Raw genomic sequence first — 19,322 nt, 5'->3', positions numbered from 1 at the left:
ATCACAGGAGGAGAAAAGGCTGTTTCTGAAACTAGGAGTGCATGCTTTCAAACTTTTGTATCTTCTGCCCGATGGAAGAGAGGGAAAGAGGGAGGTGTAAGTGGCTGCTTTTTCACGCTGGCGGGACGTGTTCATGGTGATCTGTGTTCTGGATTGAGCTACATCCACAACACTGCAATTTCTTGCGGTCTTGGGCAGAGTAGTTGCCAAACCAAGTTGCAATGTCCTTCCAGGATGCTTTCTGCGGCGCATCTATATTTATTGGTTGGAATTGTCGGAAACATGCTGAATTTCCTTAATCTTCTGAGGAAGTAGAGGCATTGGCTTGCTTTGTTGAAGGTAGGCATAAAATGCTGGAGTAACTCAGTGGGACAGGCAGCATCTCTGGAGAGAAGGAATGGGTGATGTTTTGGATCGAGACCCTTCTTCAGACTGATGTTTTGTTGACTACACATCAGAGTGGTTAGACCAAGACAAATTTTCGGTGATATTTATGCCCAGGGGCTTGCAGCTCTCGACATCCACCTTAGCCCTTTTTTACAATTGATACTTTAAAGTGATGTGATATTCTGTACATATCTGAAATATATATATACTATGCATCAATAAGTTAATAACTTCTTCTTGCGTATGGCGTGCACAGCCTAAAGTTGTAGGTCAAGGGTAGACATTCAGGCCAGGACAGCATCAGTTACTTCAATAACTAACCAAATAATTTGTATCTTAACATTGTCCTTTTCTACCTTAAATTAAAAAAAAATGTCTTCTCTATTCAAAGTAACTTCTTTTAATGATGTGAGTCACAAGATTTTTTTAAAAATGGTCGGGTTAAGGAGGTAGATCATGTAATAATAGCAATCAGAAGCAAAAATGGCATGATAAGGAAGAAATAGCAAGTGCAATATATAGGGAAAAAAGACAAAGTGCTGGAGTAACTCAGCAGGTCAGGGAGCATTTCTGGAAAACATGGCTAGCACTAAACGTTATTCACGTTATTCCCTTTATGGTGTATCTGTACACTGTGAATGGCTCGATTGTAATCATATTGTTGCAATTTTTGTAGTCAATTGTCGCATATTTGTAGCACGCAACAAATGCTTTTCCTGTACCTCGGTACACATGACAATAAACTCAAAGAAGACATTTTGGGACGGGACACTTCTTCACATCCTCAGACTTGAGCTACTCTTCACTTTGTGCCTTTTTTTTGTAAACCAGCTTCTGCAGTTCCTTGTTTCTAAGTAATTGGGTAGATTTAAGTAGAGATTGTTTGAAATATGTTTCAAAACAACTCTCCAATGTTAACTAAGTGATTCTATTTGTGAACATAAAAATCAGTTGGTTAAGAAAATGGTGTACAATGTTGTGATATTTTGTTCCAATTTACTTGTCATCTTTTGCATGACAAGGCTGCTGTAAATACTGTTACATTTTACCTATTTCCTCAAAGCAGCAGAAGTGAATGTTGTTACATTTGTGAAATGGTGGGTTTATGCTTTAATGAATGCTCCACAGATGGAGTTCTCCTGATATGCTTTACAAGGTTCATATACAAAGTATGGCAGTTGCTTTTTTTGGATGCTGCTTATATTTTTCTAAGTAAATTCTGGCACAGAAAGTCTATTCTGGATTCCAGAATGGTTGGGATAGGACACTGATTCTTCAGATTGATTTAAGATGTATTATATACAGTTGTCGTTCAATAATATTTTAAATCATTGGAAGAATTTTTTTAAATCAACCAAGCATTGATATCCCAACTGGTTAATTTAGCAGTTGATAGTCTTTTTGCACGATGGTGAGTTTTCTCTGTAAAAATGCAAATAATAGAAAGTTTTGGTTAATGATTAGACTTTAACTTTCATATATATCACAGGAAAACAAGTGTAATGACTGAATTAACAATGTAATGCCCCTTACTTGCTCAGTAATAATATACAGTGTGCATTTGTGTCTGTGCATAAATGTGTTCATTAATGTTCAATGTTTAATTACCCTTTGAGCTGAAGTATTTGAATTAGCATTTTACAATAAAGAAGGCTGTTTAGCCCATTGGGCCTCTGTTCACTTTTTAAGAGCTATCCACATAATGCCGTTACTCTGCTCTTTCCCCTTAGACGCTTGCCTCTCCCCTTTATCAAAATATGAATGCCTGCTCTTTTAATTATTTATCTGCATCCCTTTTAAGGATTATGGATTTTGCTTATATCAATGTTTGTGGTAGGGACTTCCATGTGCTATCAGTCTTCTCTACAAAATAATTCTGTATTATCAAAATTGTTCTCTGAAGCTGAACATTTCTCAACTTTGCAGGAGGTCTTGTTCTGAAATGCAATAATTTTAAAAGTTATTTTGCAGAATATTAATTTCAAGAAAATTAATTTGTCAAATGTTGTAAATTTTCATACCTAAATTAATTTATCCTAAGTATATGGTTTGCATCTTACACAATTCAGACAGATTATAATATTTGTGACTAGGGTTCTGGATTGGATAGAGTTAATAGGATATCGTATAATACCACACTGCTAATTTAAAAAATAACTTTTGAGGGAATGGAATAAGGTAAGAAAATAGGGCAATAAATAATTTGTTTTTCAATTCCCCCCCCCCCCCCCCCCCCCTTTAAATAAATACTGGTCAGGTTTATGTTTGAAGACAATAGAAAGTGTGTATATATAGCTGTTAGGTATGCGGTTTGCAGTATTTATGACTGTAATACCAAGGTGTCACAACTGTAATTTCATGCCCCGGTGAGAAGAACAAGGTCACAGAATACCTCGATTCTGCATTTGGTGATCCAGGCGATCATAAACAGAGCCTTTAACATATCAAGAGCTAAAATAATGCAGTATAATGAACTGCAGAATTGCATTGTATTAAAGAGATGGCATCCATTTTGTTAGACTGTATTGGTTAGATTTAATACCTTTGGTAAAATTATCTTTTTATGTCTTGGCCTTGAAGGAAAGTCCAATTTATTGCCATCATTTCTCAGACTAACCTAACTGACACTTGCATTTGTTTTTTTTATGTCTATAACTATTTCATCTTGATAAAGTAAATCAAAGTATTTTGTCATCAATTTGATCAATTTTTTTTCAGTATTCTTCAAAATGTATTCACTTATGGAGTTGTGTCGCAAAGCTTGAAGCAAAATTTCCAATTCAGAAGCATTATCATTCTGTGTCCTACAAGCTGCTCTCTTCCTTGAGAGCAAAACACAAACTGTCAGTGGAACTCAGTGAGTCAGGTAGCACCCGAGGATGGAAATGGACAGACAACGTTTCAGATCAGGATCCCTCCTTATGGGCCTGTCCCACTTAGGCAACTTTTTAGGCGACTGCAGGAGACTATGCGATTGCCACATGTTCATGGGTGGTTGCCGGGGAGTCGCCTTCATGATCGTGAGGAGTTCCCACATTCTGGGAACTAGTCGCGGCCTCATTATGGTTGCCGCACATTTTCCAACACGTTGAAAAATTAGCGGCAACTAGAATGAAGCCGTCATGGAGAGTAGCGAGAATTCTCGTGCCATAGGTGGGTCGCCAGGAGGTCGAAGGTTCTCGTAGGTTCTCGTAGGTTGTAGCCGGTTCTGACCGGTAAATTTCATTGGCTCATTGGGAAAAAAACGTAAGCAGTAGTTTTCAGAGCCAAGCATACCGACCGGTAATGTTAATGACCGCCAAGCTTCACAGCCGTGTATCTCTGGCTTCTTAAAAGTTGTCTCCACTCCTTCTCCCCCCCTCTCTCCCCCCTCCTCTTTTAAAGGACAAACCGTACACTGTGCTTTTTAGCTTATTAATTACAGCGCCAACCTTCCTGTTCATCGTAGGTGTGTGTCTGTATTACATTGGCTTTGCACCGTGCGAATTTCACTCAGACAGCTCTCTCCCCGCTTGCCCTGTCCCCCGCCTGCATAACTGGCTGGTGAAGGAAGCGATGTGTTTGTGTGAGTGGGTGTGTGTGTGTTCCACTCTGACAGTCACCGTTCCTGTCGCCTCAGTGGGACAGGCCCATAAGTCTCTTGTGTCCCCATTTTGATTTTCCTTTAGAAACGTGGACCCAGCATGAAAAATAATCAATATCTCAATTTATTTTCAAGACTTTCTGAGGTGCTAAGCTGGTAATAATAACTGCAGAGTTTCCAAACAAATTTCAATGGATTATCTCCCTGTTAAAACACCCCACCCCATTCTATACAACTTTATTTTGTCACGGTTCTTCTCGCCTTACGAAAAGTCTTGAATGTGTAGGAAAGAACTGCAGATGCTGGTTTAAATCGAAGGTAGACACAAACTGCTGGAGTAACTCAGCGGGACGGGCAGCATCTCTGGAGAGAAGGAATGGGTGACGCTTTGGGTCGAGACCTTTCTGAATGTTAGATCAAACTAATGAAGCAGCTAAACAGAATATTCTTTGTCATGGAGTGATCACCTCCTCAAAGTACTTCAGTTTCAATAAATTGACATTTGAACTTGGTTCATTGTTCTATAGGTAGACAGGGCAATAAGCACAGCTAGATCCTATAAACAGGAAGTGAAACAAATGGTAGTTAATGCCTACCTGAACTCGGAAATGATGAGAAGATTCAGTATAAAATGAGTGACGGGGTGTTCCTGGTTTGGGTTTTTGATTAGTTTAATCTCATCAGAGCCCCTTAAGTATATCACAGTCTGCTAGCAGTTTCTCACTGGAGCTTAATTCTATATTGTACGTTACTGGCTGTGAGCTACTAAATTATTCTGTTGAAGGAATCTGTTGAAGTGGTTAGAGGACTATCGTCATGCTCTTTAAATCCTAGCTAATGGGCACTTTCACTTAGATAACCTTGTGTGTAATTTTTCCATCGGTCTTTAGTTAGACTGCTATGCGGAATGCCTTGTGGAATAGATTTTCCTCATTTGGGGAGAACCTGACCTTTTGTTTTTGCATTGCAGCAAGTGTCCCTGCTGTTGGCTGAGCTACAGGATGCACAGCGTTTGGATTTGATGTTGTGCATATCAGGCTAACCCGATGGATATTAAACTGTATTTAAAAGAGTGCTTTAACTAACCAATTAGGTAGTGTGTATTTTACGAGGGTGGATGAATTTCCATTTGTTGCATTTCTTCCATGTGATCGTGGTTGTCGGTACATAATGCCACGGATTAAATCATTACCAGCAACTTTCTGAAAATAAGATGAAAAATATTTTGTTCCTTGAATGTTTAGTGATCTGTTGCTTCTTAATGCGGCTAGAACGTGCCAAAAGTTACAAGCTGAAAATTGTTGGATTCTCAATTCTGCAAAGACTTGCACTGAAAAATATATATTGCATGCCTTCAAATGTTAAAGTTTTGTATGGTGCTTTGTTGCATAATCTGTTCCTTAAGACTGCATGTTTCGGGATGGTGGTTGAATTTTTTCCTCAATACTTTGAGGACATTTTTGCTTATTCCAGTTTATATTTGCACTAATTATCATAGAAATGTATTTGCTATTAATATGTCTTAAACAATTCTTTAGACTGCAGTTCCAGGAATGCAGTCGAGGCAAGCTTAGGTCACCTGATCCAGACCTTGCCCCAGTATTTCTTAAGATCAGGACTGTTGTACCCCAAGCCTCACCACCTCCTCTGCCAGGTTCCCATAGCCCTCAATCCCCCAATCTTTCAAAAATGTATTTACCCCCACTTTAAATGCTTCTGATGAGCAACGCTCCACAACAACATAGGATTCCAGAAATGCACCATCCTCTTTGAGAATGATGAATTAGTTTTAAATGACTGTTCCTGATCTTAAAACGATGTCCCCTCATTTGATACTCCTACAACTAATAAAAATGTCTCAGCATCTACCCTCCAGTGTGCCCTCGGGATCTTGTGTGTTTCAACGAAATCTTTCCACATTCTGATAAACTTCGAAGAATACGAACCCAACTTCTTTAGCCTCTCTATTAAAAGGTCAGGGTTTTCTTGGCTGCCTGCGTTTTTCAATTCTAGTAAATCACTTTGATGTTGCTGTTGGCTGCACAAGGCATGTGGACTGGCAGTCGGTAGATTTCCTCCATTTCCATTGTAAAGGAAACTCTTTAAAATAATTATCAGTTTTCTCCCTCATAACTATGTCAATCTTCGTGATGAGAATAATTTTACCGATACGGCCTCAAGGCCATTCCTCTGATATTGCCATGAGAGTTTGACAAGAGCGTGGCAACGTCTGCATTTAGAACCTTTCAGGTCCTGTCTAATGAAGATTATTCGACTAAACCTGAAGAGCCTGCAGAACTTCTCTCCTCAACCCCAACTTTCATCCAGAAGCCCGAGTCGAGACTGGGATTTGCATTCGATTGTCAGAAGTTCTAAACGTCTGGATGCTTAGATATAAATCAGCGTGCTATTGATTAACTTAGCAACAGCAGAGCAAGATATGCAACAGCACTGGGAGAATAGTTTACTTTTAATTGTTAAGCCATCGCCACATAGGATATTGATAAAATGGACAAATAATATGCATGTCCATTAGAGCAGCTAGTTTAAGGGGCCTGTCCCACTGTACAAGGTAATTCAAGAGTTCTCCCGAGTTTTCCCCTGATTCGAACTCGGAGAATGTCCGTAGTGGGTCCGTAGGAGTTCGTGGATGTCTCGTAGCGGCTCGTACGAGTAAAAAGTAACAATTTTTTTCATCACGAGTATTTTTTTACTCGTGGACATTTTTCACAGCGTTGAGAAAACGTCACGAGTTTACCGGATTTCCCGAGTACCTACCGTTAGCATTACGAGCCGCTGCGAGACATCCACAAACTCGCTATGGACATTCTCCGAGTTCAAATCAAGGGAAAACTCGGGAGAACTCTTGAATTACCTCGTACAGTGGGACAGGCCCTGTAGAAAGATGTATCTGATGTAGTGCAATAGGCAGGATGAGGCCCTGAACTACAATAATATCTACTTTCATGTGTTTGAACTGTGACAATTTGAGAGCTTGGTTGCTTGTCAGTTGTTCACAACAATGCTTGTCGATCGACAGACGCGCTGCAGTGCGGCAGAAACCCCCAGCAATTTGATGAACCAGAATTAGTGGGAAGACAAATTCCCCAGTCAAGATTCCTTCAGATGCATCTCAATGTCCCTCAGAGTCAAGCGCCAGGACACGCTGGGGCCGAGAAATGCTTTTAAACAAATTGGTGAAAGTGTCAAAGCAATAAGGTGATTAAACTTAACAAAATACAAGCATGTGAACAGTCACATGTACAGTGAAATTCCTTTTTTTGCAAACAGTTCAGCAAAAATCATACTCTCCATAAGCACAATGATACTTAAGTACAAGAGTGGAAGAATAGAGTGGAAGAATTTCCATAGTTTACACTATGGCAATACACAAGAGTTGCCACGTTTCCAACTTGATTCAAGTCCAAAGTTGTTAAAAAATGTAGTGCTAACTTGGCCTGACAGCAGCACTGTGTTGGACTTGCAGGATCGGCCTGGCCAGGCGATGTTGGTGTCCTCCACCCCTCTGTGCCACTGCAGGTTGCGTTCCATCCCATTGATTCTTGATATATTTACTCAACTGTTGAGTGCCTCTTGATGCAGTTGTTTGTTTTGAATGGGGAGGAATAGATACAGTGGCAAAGAGGATGGAGTTTTAGAAAGATAGATTCAGTTTCTTGTTGGAACGTTATCCAAAAACAGATCAATATACTTGGAAGATGAAAAGGCTAGATATTTGGGGCCAATGTATAATACTTTAATTGAGGCAGCTCTCCCGCTGTGAATGCAAAGGTGAGGTTCCACTGTGTTATGAGCTCCTCCTTAAGGACAGAGTATCAAGCATTACCGTGTATAAACCAAAAACAGACACAAAAAGCCGGAGAAACTCAGTGGGTCAAGCAGCATCTCTGGAGAAAAGGAATAGGTGACGTTTCGGGTTGAGACCCTTCTTCAGATTGAGAGTCAGGGGAATGAGAGATATAAATGGTGCTTATAACAAATTAATGTAAGTTATGCAACAAACAACAATAATCAAGGAAATGTGGAGCCCACAATGGTCCATTGTTGGCTGCGGGATAGGTGATAACGAGTTATACAGATAGTGGATCTTAACAGGACCACAGCGAAACTAGTATGACGACTAGGGTGGGGGAGGGACGATTTGTCCTGAGTGCCGTCTATATATATCTCTTGTTACCCTGACTCAAAGTATGAAGAAGGGTCTCGACCAGAAATGTCACCCATTCCTTCTCTCCAGAGATGCTGCCTGACCAGCTGAGTTACTCCAGAGTTTTGTCTGTCTTCGGTTTAAACCAGCATCTGCAGTTCCTGCTAAACACATTACCTTGTGTAATCCTGAACATAACTTCAAACCACAGCTTAGCCCATCACCAAGATAGTTTACTTAGACTTTCAGAACAAAGGCAGGGCTTCATGTCTTCCCCAACCCTGATGTTTTGGTGCATAGAATGTTCAAGTTTTCACCTTGTGAGGTAATCCAGTTTGTACGAGAAACATTGTGAGGAACTTATCAATAGCATTTCCTGGACTCAGAAATAGCTACACGGATTGTCCAGAAGTAGCAAAGAACTAAAACCACCATCAAATTAACAATATTAATATCTTTGGTAGTTTGACGTTTTAGAGGCAATAAATCTGGAAATTACAGAGTATTCAGCTCTAGTTAACACTGCCTGAAAGGCGGGTTTTGTCATATCAGTTTAAATGAATTGTAAAGTGAATTGAGAAAGTCAATTTTCTGAGTGGTGCAGTGCCTTAGTGCTTCAGGTTGAAGTTTTAATGGATGCTATTGAGTGAATTTGTGTGAGTTAAGTGTTTATAGTGCATTATAAATATTTTCAGAATAAATAGGTGATACATGATAGGTAGCAATGGGATGTAGAGTTTATCCCATAAAGAACAGCAAAGAGCAAAGTCATTATTGGCTCGATAGTGATGAAGTTCATGGCCATTATTTCTACCCTAATGTAAGTGCTTAATGGGTATACTATATACTGGCCAACTTCACTTATTTGAAGATTCTATGACCTACTAACACAAATACACTATCAAACCCTGATAAATGCAAAGATAAACAGGTTTGCGTTTTAAATTCTTACTGCTGGACCGACAGCATCAGCAACTGGGCAGTGTGCTTTAAACAGCGATTAAGAGTTGCAAAAGATGTTGCTGGTTCTAGAACAAATGCAGATACAGTCGTGAGCTTCTCCATCAGGGACTGGGAGCCAGAGCAGAAGTGACCCAGGCTAAGCTTATGCATCGTATTAGTTCATCATTGACCTGCAAAATTAATGGGGGCCTTATCTTTGGGAACATGCAAAGATTCTGCTTCACTAATAACAGACTGCATATTCCATGTGAAATTGGTTTTGTGTCTGACATAGTGCAGAAGTAAAGGGCTGTCCCACTTTCACGACCTAATTCACGACCTTTTTTACTCGTGGACTTTTTTCATCATGTTGAAAAAACGGCCCGACCTACCTGATGCCACAAGTACCTACGACTAGCATCACGACCTGCTACGAACTACCTACGGCCTACCTACGACCTCCTATGACCTCGTGACGACCATGCTGCGAGTATGAGTCAAGGGCAAACTCGGCAGAGGTTGTGAATTAGGTCGTGAAAGTGGGACAGGCCCTTTAGGATTTGGGTCATTGCGTATCATTTTCAGAACATTCTTGTCCAATTCGTGCTGGACAGAAGGCTGATAAACGCATCTATTGCATTATATTAGTGGCTATCAGCAGTGTTTTGAACAGAGTAAGAATAGAAACATTTTACCTCAAGCTAATGATCTAGACTGAATGGAGATAGATGGCTAGTGGTTTGTACTGAACCTTCCTATGTATATTCATCCAAAGAATAGCTTTCATAAATAATAGCGACAGATTTGTTAACCCCTCTCCGGCACTCGGAAACTGACACCATCTCATCAGTCTGATTGATGGGTTAAATTCCTGGAATAACCTTCCCGGAACATCTAGTTTAATTTACTACAACTCCAACAATATTTAGTGAGCTTGACAGCATCCAGAGCAAAACAGTCTGTACGTTTGATATCTCTGTTTTACCTTCAACATTCACTCCACCCATTATTGGGGCATCATGACTGCTCATAGAGTATGGGTAGAACCAGGCCCATTGGCTCACCAAATCCACACTGATGATTTGTGCTAATCCTGTTTTATTCTCTCCATAATCCATCAACTTCCATCCAGATTCTGCCACTAGCCCACACATTAGGGGAAATTCATAGAGGCCAAATTATTTACCAGCCCGCACATCTGTGGAACGTGGGTCGAAACCACGTGAAAGAAGAGGAGATACATGTAAACTCCACAGCATCAAGAGTCTGGATTGAACCCAGGTTGTGGGAGTTGTGAAGCAGTAGATCCACTAGTGTAGCATGGTGCAGCCATGTGCAATCTTCATGATGACTGCGGCAACTCATCAAAACATCTTTAACCACATCTCCAAACTTAAACCTTGTGTCATCTCCAAGCGCAAAAGCAGGAGGTGCATCAAAACCTCATGATTTCCTTCAAATCGTACACTGCCCTAACTTGGAAATATTTTCCCGCTTATTCACCACCACTGAATTACGATTGGGGAATTCCCTCCCCAATAGGATTCAGAGAGGGCGCTCACCACCTGAACTACAACAGTTCGAGAAGGTCGCTCACCACCAACATCCCAATTAGTGGTCGACAATAACCACTCGTCTAAGTGATCATTAGATATGGCAGCAGAACAAAAAAAATCGATCCGAAAGATTCGACACAAGGAACTGCAGGTGCTAAACAAAAAAGACAAAAAGTGCTACAGGAACTCAGCAGGTCAGGCAGTATCTCTGGAGGACATGGCTAGGTGATGTTTCGGGTCGGGTCCCTGTGGAATAGTCTCAAGGTAAGGGGCAGGTCATTCAGGAATGAGATGAGAGGAAATCTCTTTCCTGAGGGGTTATGAATATTTTGAAATTCTCAACCCAAGAGCACTGGGCAGGCTCAGTCTCTGAATATTTTTAAAGCAGTAATGGTAGATTTGTTTTTAAATATCAAGGGAAATTATGAGTATGGTGTGACTGCTGCAGGTTGGTGCTGAGGTAAAAGTCCAGCCTTGATGTTACTTAATGCGGAGCAGGTGTGAGGGGGCTGAATAACTTTAAATGTCTATTATTATCTAACGCAAGGTTGACTTCAACACAAGGTTGACTTTACAAGTTGACTTCAACACAAATTTAGGATTTTTCTCTTTTCTTTCATATCTTAAGAAAAATGAATATTCCCGTCACATTTTACAAAAGTCTGGTCATTTTTTGCACAGCTTGGATAATTCAGATTGAAGTAGAGCATTCAGATTCTTTGCTGATCCTTGCTCCAAAATGACCAAAAATATGTAACATATTCCTTGGACTCTTTAAGTAGCAGGATTATGATGGAAGAGTTATTATTTTATCATTGCTGCAGTAGATAAGTGATGTACAAATCAAATTTCATTGTCCATTGTAATGAATTTTGCACAAAATACAGAATTAATTAAACAAATGTAAAATAATTCCCTTTTTGAAGTAAGTGTTGAACATGTTTATAGGCAGTTATTGGATAATGAGAATTGTATGGATACATTTTTATCCAGTGCTAATAAACTATCAATTCTATATTAATGCGTATAAAGAAATAAATTAAAGTGAATAGGTTAAAGCTGTTTGGAAATTTGAGCATTTAGATTTTTGACAAAATGACATTTATTTCTATGGCAAAATATATTGTGTTGCAAATTTCAGACTGCCACTTGGGATTTTCAGCTAGTCTTATTTCTTGCTTTCTGATCTCTTGCTTTCCTGTGCTGTTTCCCTTGGGTTTACTTTCTGTCACATAACACTGTTATATTGGACTTTTATTTTGATAACTTTGTGCTAAGTAAGATATGGATAAATTATAATTCTGTATGTTCTTTCAAATCCCAGCGTGCATTGTTATATTGTATTGCGAATGCAGTTATTTCCCAGTAATCGGTTGACTTATCAGTCTCTGCATTTGTAATGTTTATGCCGCAATTGTTGTACCTCCAATAGAGATGTTGAACATAGATCACAGGGCATACTATGAAATTTGAGCTCAGAGAGGGAAGGGAAAAAACAGCAATGCTCTGCAAATTAAGTGGAAAAAAAAACCTAATGCTTTATAAGACTGTGATACCATCTCCCATTTCTGAGAAATGTTTGATTTCTGAAAACAATTAGGATGAGTTCATCATGTTCCATGTGCAGAATGTTCGGTGTACCTCGACGTGTGACAGAAGACTATGTATTCAATTCAGCAGGGAGGTTCTACTGCAGTTGTACAGGGTCTTGGTGAGACCACACCTGGAGTATTGCGTACAGTTTTGGTCTCCAAATCTGAGGAAGGACATTATTGCCATAGAGGGAGTGCAGAGAAGGTTCACCAGACTGATTCCTGGGATGTCAGGACTGTCTTATGAAGAAAGACTGGATAGACTTGGTTTATACTCTCTAGAATTTAGGAGATTGAGAGGGGATCTTATAGAAACTTACAAAATTCTTAAGGGGTTGGACAGGCTAGATGCAGGAAGATTGCTCCCGATGTTGGGGAAGTCCAGGACAAGGGGTCACAGCTTAAGGATAAGGGGGAAATCCTTTAAAACCGAGATGAGAAGAACTTTTTTCACACAGAGAGTGGTGAATCTCTGGAACTCCCTGCCACAGAGGGTAGTCGAGGCCAGTTCATTGGCTATATTTAAGAGGGAGTTAGATGTGGCCCTTGTGGCTAAGGGGATCAGAGGGTATGGAGAGAAGGCAGGTACGGGATACTGAGTTGGATGATCAGCCATGATCATATTGAATGGCGGTGCAGGCTCGAAGGGCCGAATGGCCTACTCCTGCACCTAATTTCTATGTTTCTATGTTTCTATGTCATCCCGCAAAGTCCGACTGCAAAAAGCTAGGCGGGCACTCGAAGTGGGACACTGAGGGAGGGCTGCTGTGTTGGAGGTGCAAACCTTTGGACCATAAGGGACTTTAACTAGACTGTGAACACACAGAATAATTTTGCACTATTTTGGAAAAACACAAAAGTAGTCTCGGTTTCTTGCCCAGTTTTTGTTGACATTCCGAAACATGTCCCGGATGTGCTCAGATTATTACACGTGGAAGCCAATACACACTATTTAGTCGCTATGTTTCTGACATTGCGACAATGACTGATTTAACATTACAGTACTTAATTGCCTATGAAAACTGCCATATAAATCCAATATTTTTTTGCTTTCTATGCTGTTTGTATAATATAAATTCCTATCACAGCTGTTGTGCTTCCTGTACTTATTGAGGAGATTGCAGTCCTCTAATTACTCTTTGGTATCTATTACTTCTGTTAAAAGATTTGGGAACATTTTGATTTATTCTAAGAATCATGTATCCATTTTAATTCTGCAGTTTATTTATGCAAATTGCCATTTGAGGTTGTGATGAGATACATGAAATGTAATGTGCCATGCTTATTTTAATGCCGCGCTGACTGAGGTAACCCACTCTTAACAATTCTGAGGGCGTTAGCCTGGCTCCAGTGTTGATTGGAAAATCTTGCACTTGGTGCTGGGTGGGGCGGCTGCAAGGAACGTGGAAAGACTTGGCGAAGATGTGGGAAGGGTATGGGGGAGTTAGGTGGGTCGGGGAGGAAGTTAGGTAGGTTGGGGGAGTGATGGTGGGATATAGAAGTGTAAAATAGCGGGGAGAGGACGAAGAAGATAAACCTCAGCCAGGAGCTTCAGCTGCAAGGTTTAATTTGAAAAGACACAGTACTGAGGCAGACAAACTCTTAAAATTGTAGCAACCATCTACAATAGTCCATCCCTTGCAAGTACATTGATAGTCAACACTCTTCTGTGTCACCCCCACCCACACCCTGTTTTCATTTCAATTAAATAAAGCTGTAAGTCACAGTCATGATTTTAATATTTTTATCTCCTTTATTTAAAACTTTGCAATTTTGTTTTGTGCAAGTATTATTCGTGTGGGCAGCATGTAAAAGACACATGGAGAGGAAAGGTTTAGAGTATATGTGCCCCACACGGAAAAATGGGTCTAGCTTAGATCGGCAAGAATAAGTTGGGCCAAAGGGCCTGTTTCCATGCCTCTACCACTCTGTAGCTTGAATGCACTTATTTTTGTTTTGATGATTTTAATGTTTTCATTGAGGTATCTCCCATTCATGTGGGCTACTTGGTGAATCTGCTGCTCCTAGCCTTATAGCCTTAAACATTGCCCATAACCCATCATCTATTTATTTGTCTCTGTACTCCACCATTTGAGATTTGTAATAGAGAAAATCACATGTGGTTAAAGTGCACATTGTCAGATTTTAATAAAGACCATTTTAATACATTTTGGTTTCACCATGTAGATAAATTAATACACCCTGACCAAACAGGCTTTATTCAGAAACGGTACTCATATTATAATCTAAGAAGATTATTTAATATTATATATTCTAAGAGAATTATTAATGAAGATCTAGCAATAATTTCACTTGACGCTGAAAAAGCATTTGATCAGGTCGAATGGCCTTATTTATTTTCGGTGATGGAAAATATGCAGCTAGGGGAGAAATTCTGTACATGGATAAAACTGTTATATACAAATCCCACGGCTAGAATATTTACAAACCAAAGGTTGTCACCTAAATTTAGCCTATCTAGAGGTTGTAGACAAGGATGCCCATTATCTCCATTATTATTTGCGCTTGCTATTGAGCCACTGGCAGAAAGAGTTAGGGGGCATCCGGAAATACATGGGTATAACACAAAGGACACAGTGAATAAAATTTCTCTATACGCAGATGATGTATTAATTTACATTACAAAACCAGAAATTAGTATTCCAAACTTATTAAAGCTAATAACCCAATTTGGTTCACTTTCAGGATACAGAATAAATTGGAATAAAAGTGAAATTATGCCAATAAGGGAACATAACAAACAGACAATACAACAATTTCCATTTAAAATAGTAAATGAAAAATTTAAATATCTAGGTATTTATGTAACTAAGATATATACATCATTATTTAAAGCAAATTTCCCCCCATTACTGAACAAACTACATAAGAATATTCAATACTGGAAAACACTTCCTATCTCAATGGTAGGCAAAATCAATGCCATAAAAATGATTTTTTTACCGCAAATATTATATCTTTTTCAGACAATTCCGATATATCTGGCAAAAAACTTTTTTTTAAAATTGGACTCTATTGTTAATGATTTTATCTGGGATTATAAGAATCATAGGATAAACAAAAGACACTTGTGTAAATCAAAAATAAATGGAGGCTTGGTTTTACCCAATTTTTTGTTTTATTTCTGGGCAGTTAACATTAAAAATATGAATTTCTGGTTGGAAGAAATAGATCATCAACCAGACTGGTTAAAAATGGAAAAGGAAGATTGTTTACCTTTTGATATCGGTTCGATATTATTTGCTACGTCTAAATTAAACAAAAAAATTTATAGGGAAAACCCTATAATATTTAGTGCTATACGAATCTGGAAACAATTAAAAAAGACATTAAAATTAGATAATTTATCACTTTTTCTTCCAATTGTGAATAATCCTTTGTTTAAGCCTTCATGGTTGGACGGGGGTTTTACACAATGGAAGAATTATGGAATTAAAAATATGGGACAACTTTACAAGGAAGGCACTTTTCTGACATTTCAGGAATTGCAACAGACTTATGGACTTCGAGGAAATGATTATTTCAGATATCTTCAACTTAGAGATTATGTAAAATCGAACTCCCAAAATTTTCGAATTAGAAATTCAGAAATTCTTGATGAATGTTGGAACAAACATCCTAATACAGAAAAATTAATATCTTATATATACAATATCTTATTAGACAGTGACATTCCCTCGACGGACTCACACAGACAAACATGGGAAAAAGAATTAAATCAAGTAATAACGAAAGATACTTGGGAAGAAAGTTTGCAACACATACATCAGTGTTCACTAAACGCCAGACATTCTCTAATACAATTTAAAGTAATACATAGGTTACATTATTCAAAAACAAAACTACATAAAATTTTTCAACATATCTCACCTATATGTGATAAATGTCAACATTTAGAAGCTACATTATCTCATATGTTTGCAAACTGTATAAAAATTAAAAAATTCTGGGTAAATATTTTTAGTATAATATCTAAAGTAACCAGCACACAATTGGACCCAGATCCAAAATTAATAATACTCGGAATATTAGAATTAAATCAAACACTTAGAACAACACAAAGAAACTTTATTGATTATAGTTTAATAACAGGAAAAAAATTAATTCTAACATTTTGGAAAGGACCTACGGCCCCCACAATCAAAATGTGGATTATAGAAATGACGGAGACCTTAAACGTGGAAAGAATCAGATTTTCCCTGTTGGACAAACAGGAATTATTCGTTGGAACATGGTCTCCTTTTATTGATTACTTAAAGGGTCAGAATGGTTCAGCACAGGAACCTGACTAGCACGCGGGCTAAAGAATGGATGAAATACTATACTCTGAAATGTACGAATATATCTCGAATGAAGTCTTTTTTATTTTAATAAATTTTTCCATTCTTCTTTAACTACCTTTTTTCTTTTTTTTTGTTTTTTTTTTTTTTTTTGTTTTTCTTCTCTTTCTTTTCTTTCTTTACTTCATCTATCTCTTTAGTTCTATCTAGTTTAAAAAAAAAAAAAAGGCAAAAAGTATTGGAGACAATGTAATAATAATTGACAATATTATCAATTTAAAAATGTAAGACTGTAATGATGTAATTTGGTTATGTACCTATCTCCAATAAAAAATATTTTCAAAAAAAAAAATAAAAAAATTACAGCAGTGTTTATACATAGCCCCCCACCACCCCCACCCCATTTCAGGGCACTATAATGTTTGGGACACATGGCTTCACAGGTGTTTGTAATCAGGTGTGTTTAATTGCCTCCTTCATGCAGGTATAAGAGAGCCCTCAGCACCTAGTTTTTCCTCCAGACTTTCCATCACCTTTGGAAACTTTTATTGCTGTTTATCAACACGAGGATCAACTGTTTGGAATATCATTAAGAAGAAAGAGAGCATTGGTGAGTTTACTAATCACAAAGGGACTGGCAGGCCAAGGAAGATCACAACAGCTGTTGACAGATGAATTCCCTCTATAATAAAGAAAAATCCCCAAGCACCTGTCCGACAGATCAGAAACACTCTTCAGGTGTGGATTTGTCAATGACCACTGTCTGCAAAAGTCTTCATGAACAAAAATACAGAGGCTACACTGCAAGATAGAAACCACTGGTTAGCCACAAAAATGGGATGGCCAGATTACAGTTTGCCAAGAACAACTTAAAAGAGCAACCACAGATCTAGAAAAAGGTCTTGTGGACAGATGAGACGAAGATGAACTTGTATCAGAGTGATAGCAAGAGCAAAGTATGGAGAAGAGAAGGAACTGCCCAAGATCTAAAGCATACCACCTCATCTGTGAAACACGATGGTGGGGATGTTATGGCCTGGGCTGAAGGTACTGGCTCACTTATCGTCATTGATGATACAACTGCTATTGGTAGCAGCATAATGAATTCTGAAGTGTATAGACACATCCTATCTGCTCAAGTTCAAACAAATGGCTCAAAACTCACTGGCTAAAGCAACAAAGGAGTTTTTCAAAGCTAAAAAAAATGGTCAATTTTTGAGTGGCTAAGTCAATCTCCCGATCTGAACATAATTGTGTATGCCTTTCATATGCTGAAGAGAAAACTGAAGGGGACTAGCCCCCAAAACAAGCATAAGCTGGCTGCAATGCAGGCCTGGCAGGGCATCACCAGAGAAGACACCCAGCAACTGGTGATGTCCATGAATCGCAGACTTCAAGCAGTCATTGCATGTAGAGGATATACAACAAAATACTAAACATGACTACTTACATTTACATGACATTGCTGTGTCCCAAACATTATGGTGCCCTGAAATGGGGGGGACTAAGTATAAACACTGCTGCAATTTCTACATGGTGAAACCAAAATGTATAAAAATGGCCTTTATTAAAATCTGACAATGTGCACTTTAACCACCTGTGATTTTTTTTCTATTACAAATCTCAAAATTGTGGAGTACAGTGGCAAATAAATAAATGGTGTGTCTTTGTCCCAAACATTATGGAGGGCACTGTATATGGATGAATTAAAATAAGTGGTTGGTGAGCTTTCCATTTTAGTACCCATTTGATTTCCTGCTGCTTGCCTCTATTTATCTCGAGGAATGAAATGTTACAGCTAATTTAAAAATGATTGGTAGCAGCATAGAACAAATTAGCTGAAATATCGGAATGAATGTTTAATGATTAAACTTGTTTTAGCTTTTGAATATTCAGAACAGCTTGGATTTTCAAAACATTAGGAACCTCTTGCTCTTTAGTTGAATTCTATGATAACAAATATAATGATGCCAGGTTTTTTTATCGTTGTTTAAATCAAAATATGTTGTTGTGACATTGTTCGAGCTCTGTTCATTCACTTCAATTTCCCCACAATGATAGGCTTGAACTTCCTTGGGAGACAATTATTTATGTTAGTTTCTATAATCGTGTGAGAATTCTCAATCTTTGCCTAAATATATTAGTGAACATGTGCAAATTTAATTTTCTATTTATTTTCTCCATAGGCTTAACAGATGAAGAAGTGGAGATTGCGCTCCAGCAGTCCAATACTGGCAGTGATGAGGAAATAGGACCTGCCATCCAGCCACACCTGGTACAGCCTTCATACCTTGCTGCTGTGCCATACCGTACGTATTCTCAGACACATTGAACAGACACGCTATCATGATGTGTAGGAAGGAACTGCAGATGCTGGTTTAAACTGGAGATAGACACAAAAAGCTAGAGTAACTCAGTGGGACAGGCAGCATCTCTTGAGAGAAGGAATGGGCGACGTTTCAGGTCGAATGGAAGTTATGCAAAAAGCAACGATAATCAAGGAAATGTGGAGCCCACAATGGTCTATTGGTGGCTGTGGGATAGGTGATAACGAGTTATACAGATAGTGGATCTTAACAGGACGGCAGTGAAACTAGTACGACAACTAGGGTGGGGGAGGGACGATTTGTCCTCAGTGCCGTCTATATCTCTCATTCCCCTTTCCCCGACTCAAAGTCTGAAGAAGGGTGTCAACTCGAAACGCCGCTGAGTTACCCCAGCTTTTTGTGTCTATCTCTGCTATCAAGATGTATGCGGCTTAAATGGGAGAGTTTAGGACCAGAGGACATTGCC

General features: G+C 38.8%; 1 protein-coding gene across 1 annotated transcript in view; it reads left to right on the top strand.

Annotated features, from left to right (window-relative positions):
- Positions 1–19,322, top strand: part of pex14 (peroxisomal biogenesis factor 14) — a 266,863-nt gene that overhangs the window by 129,422 nt on the left and 118,119 nt on the right. The window contains exon 4 of the mRNA XM_033048496.1: positions 18,716–18,838. Coding sequence (XP_032904387.1) covers positions 18,716–18,838 — 123 coding nt within the window. The remainder of the gene's footprint in view (positions 1–18,715; positions 18,839–19,322) is intronic.

This window comes from Amblyraja radiata, chromosome 31 (assembly GCF_010909765.2).
Source record: "Amblyraja radiata isolate CabotCenter1 chromosome 31, sAmbRad1.1.pri, whole genome shotgun sequence".
Classification (NCBI taxonomy): Eukaryota; Metazoa; Chordata; class Chondrichthyes; order Rajiformes; family Rajidae; genus Amblyraja; species Amblyraja radiata.
Note: the sequence above shows the minus strand (reverse complement) of the source record. Positions and strands in the feature narration are given on the sequence as shown.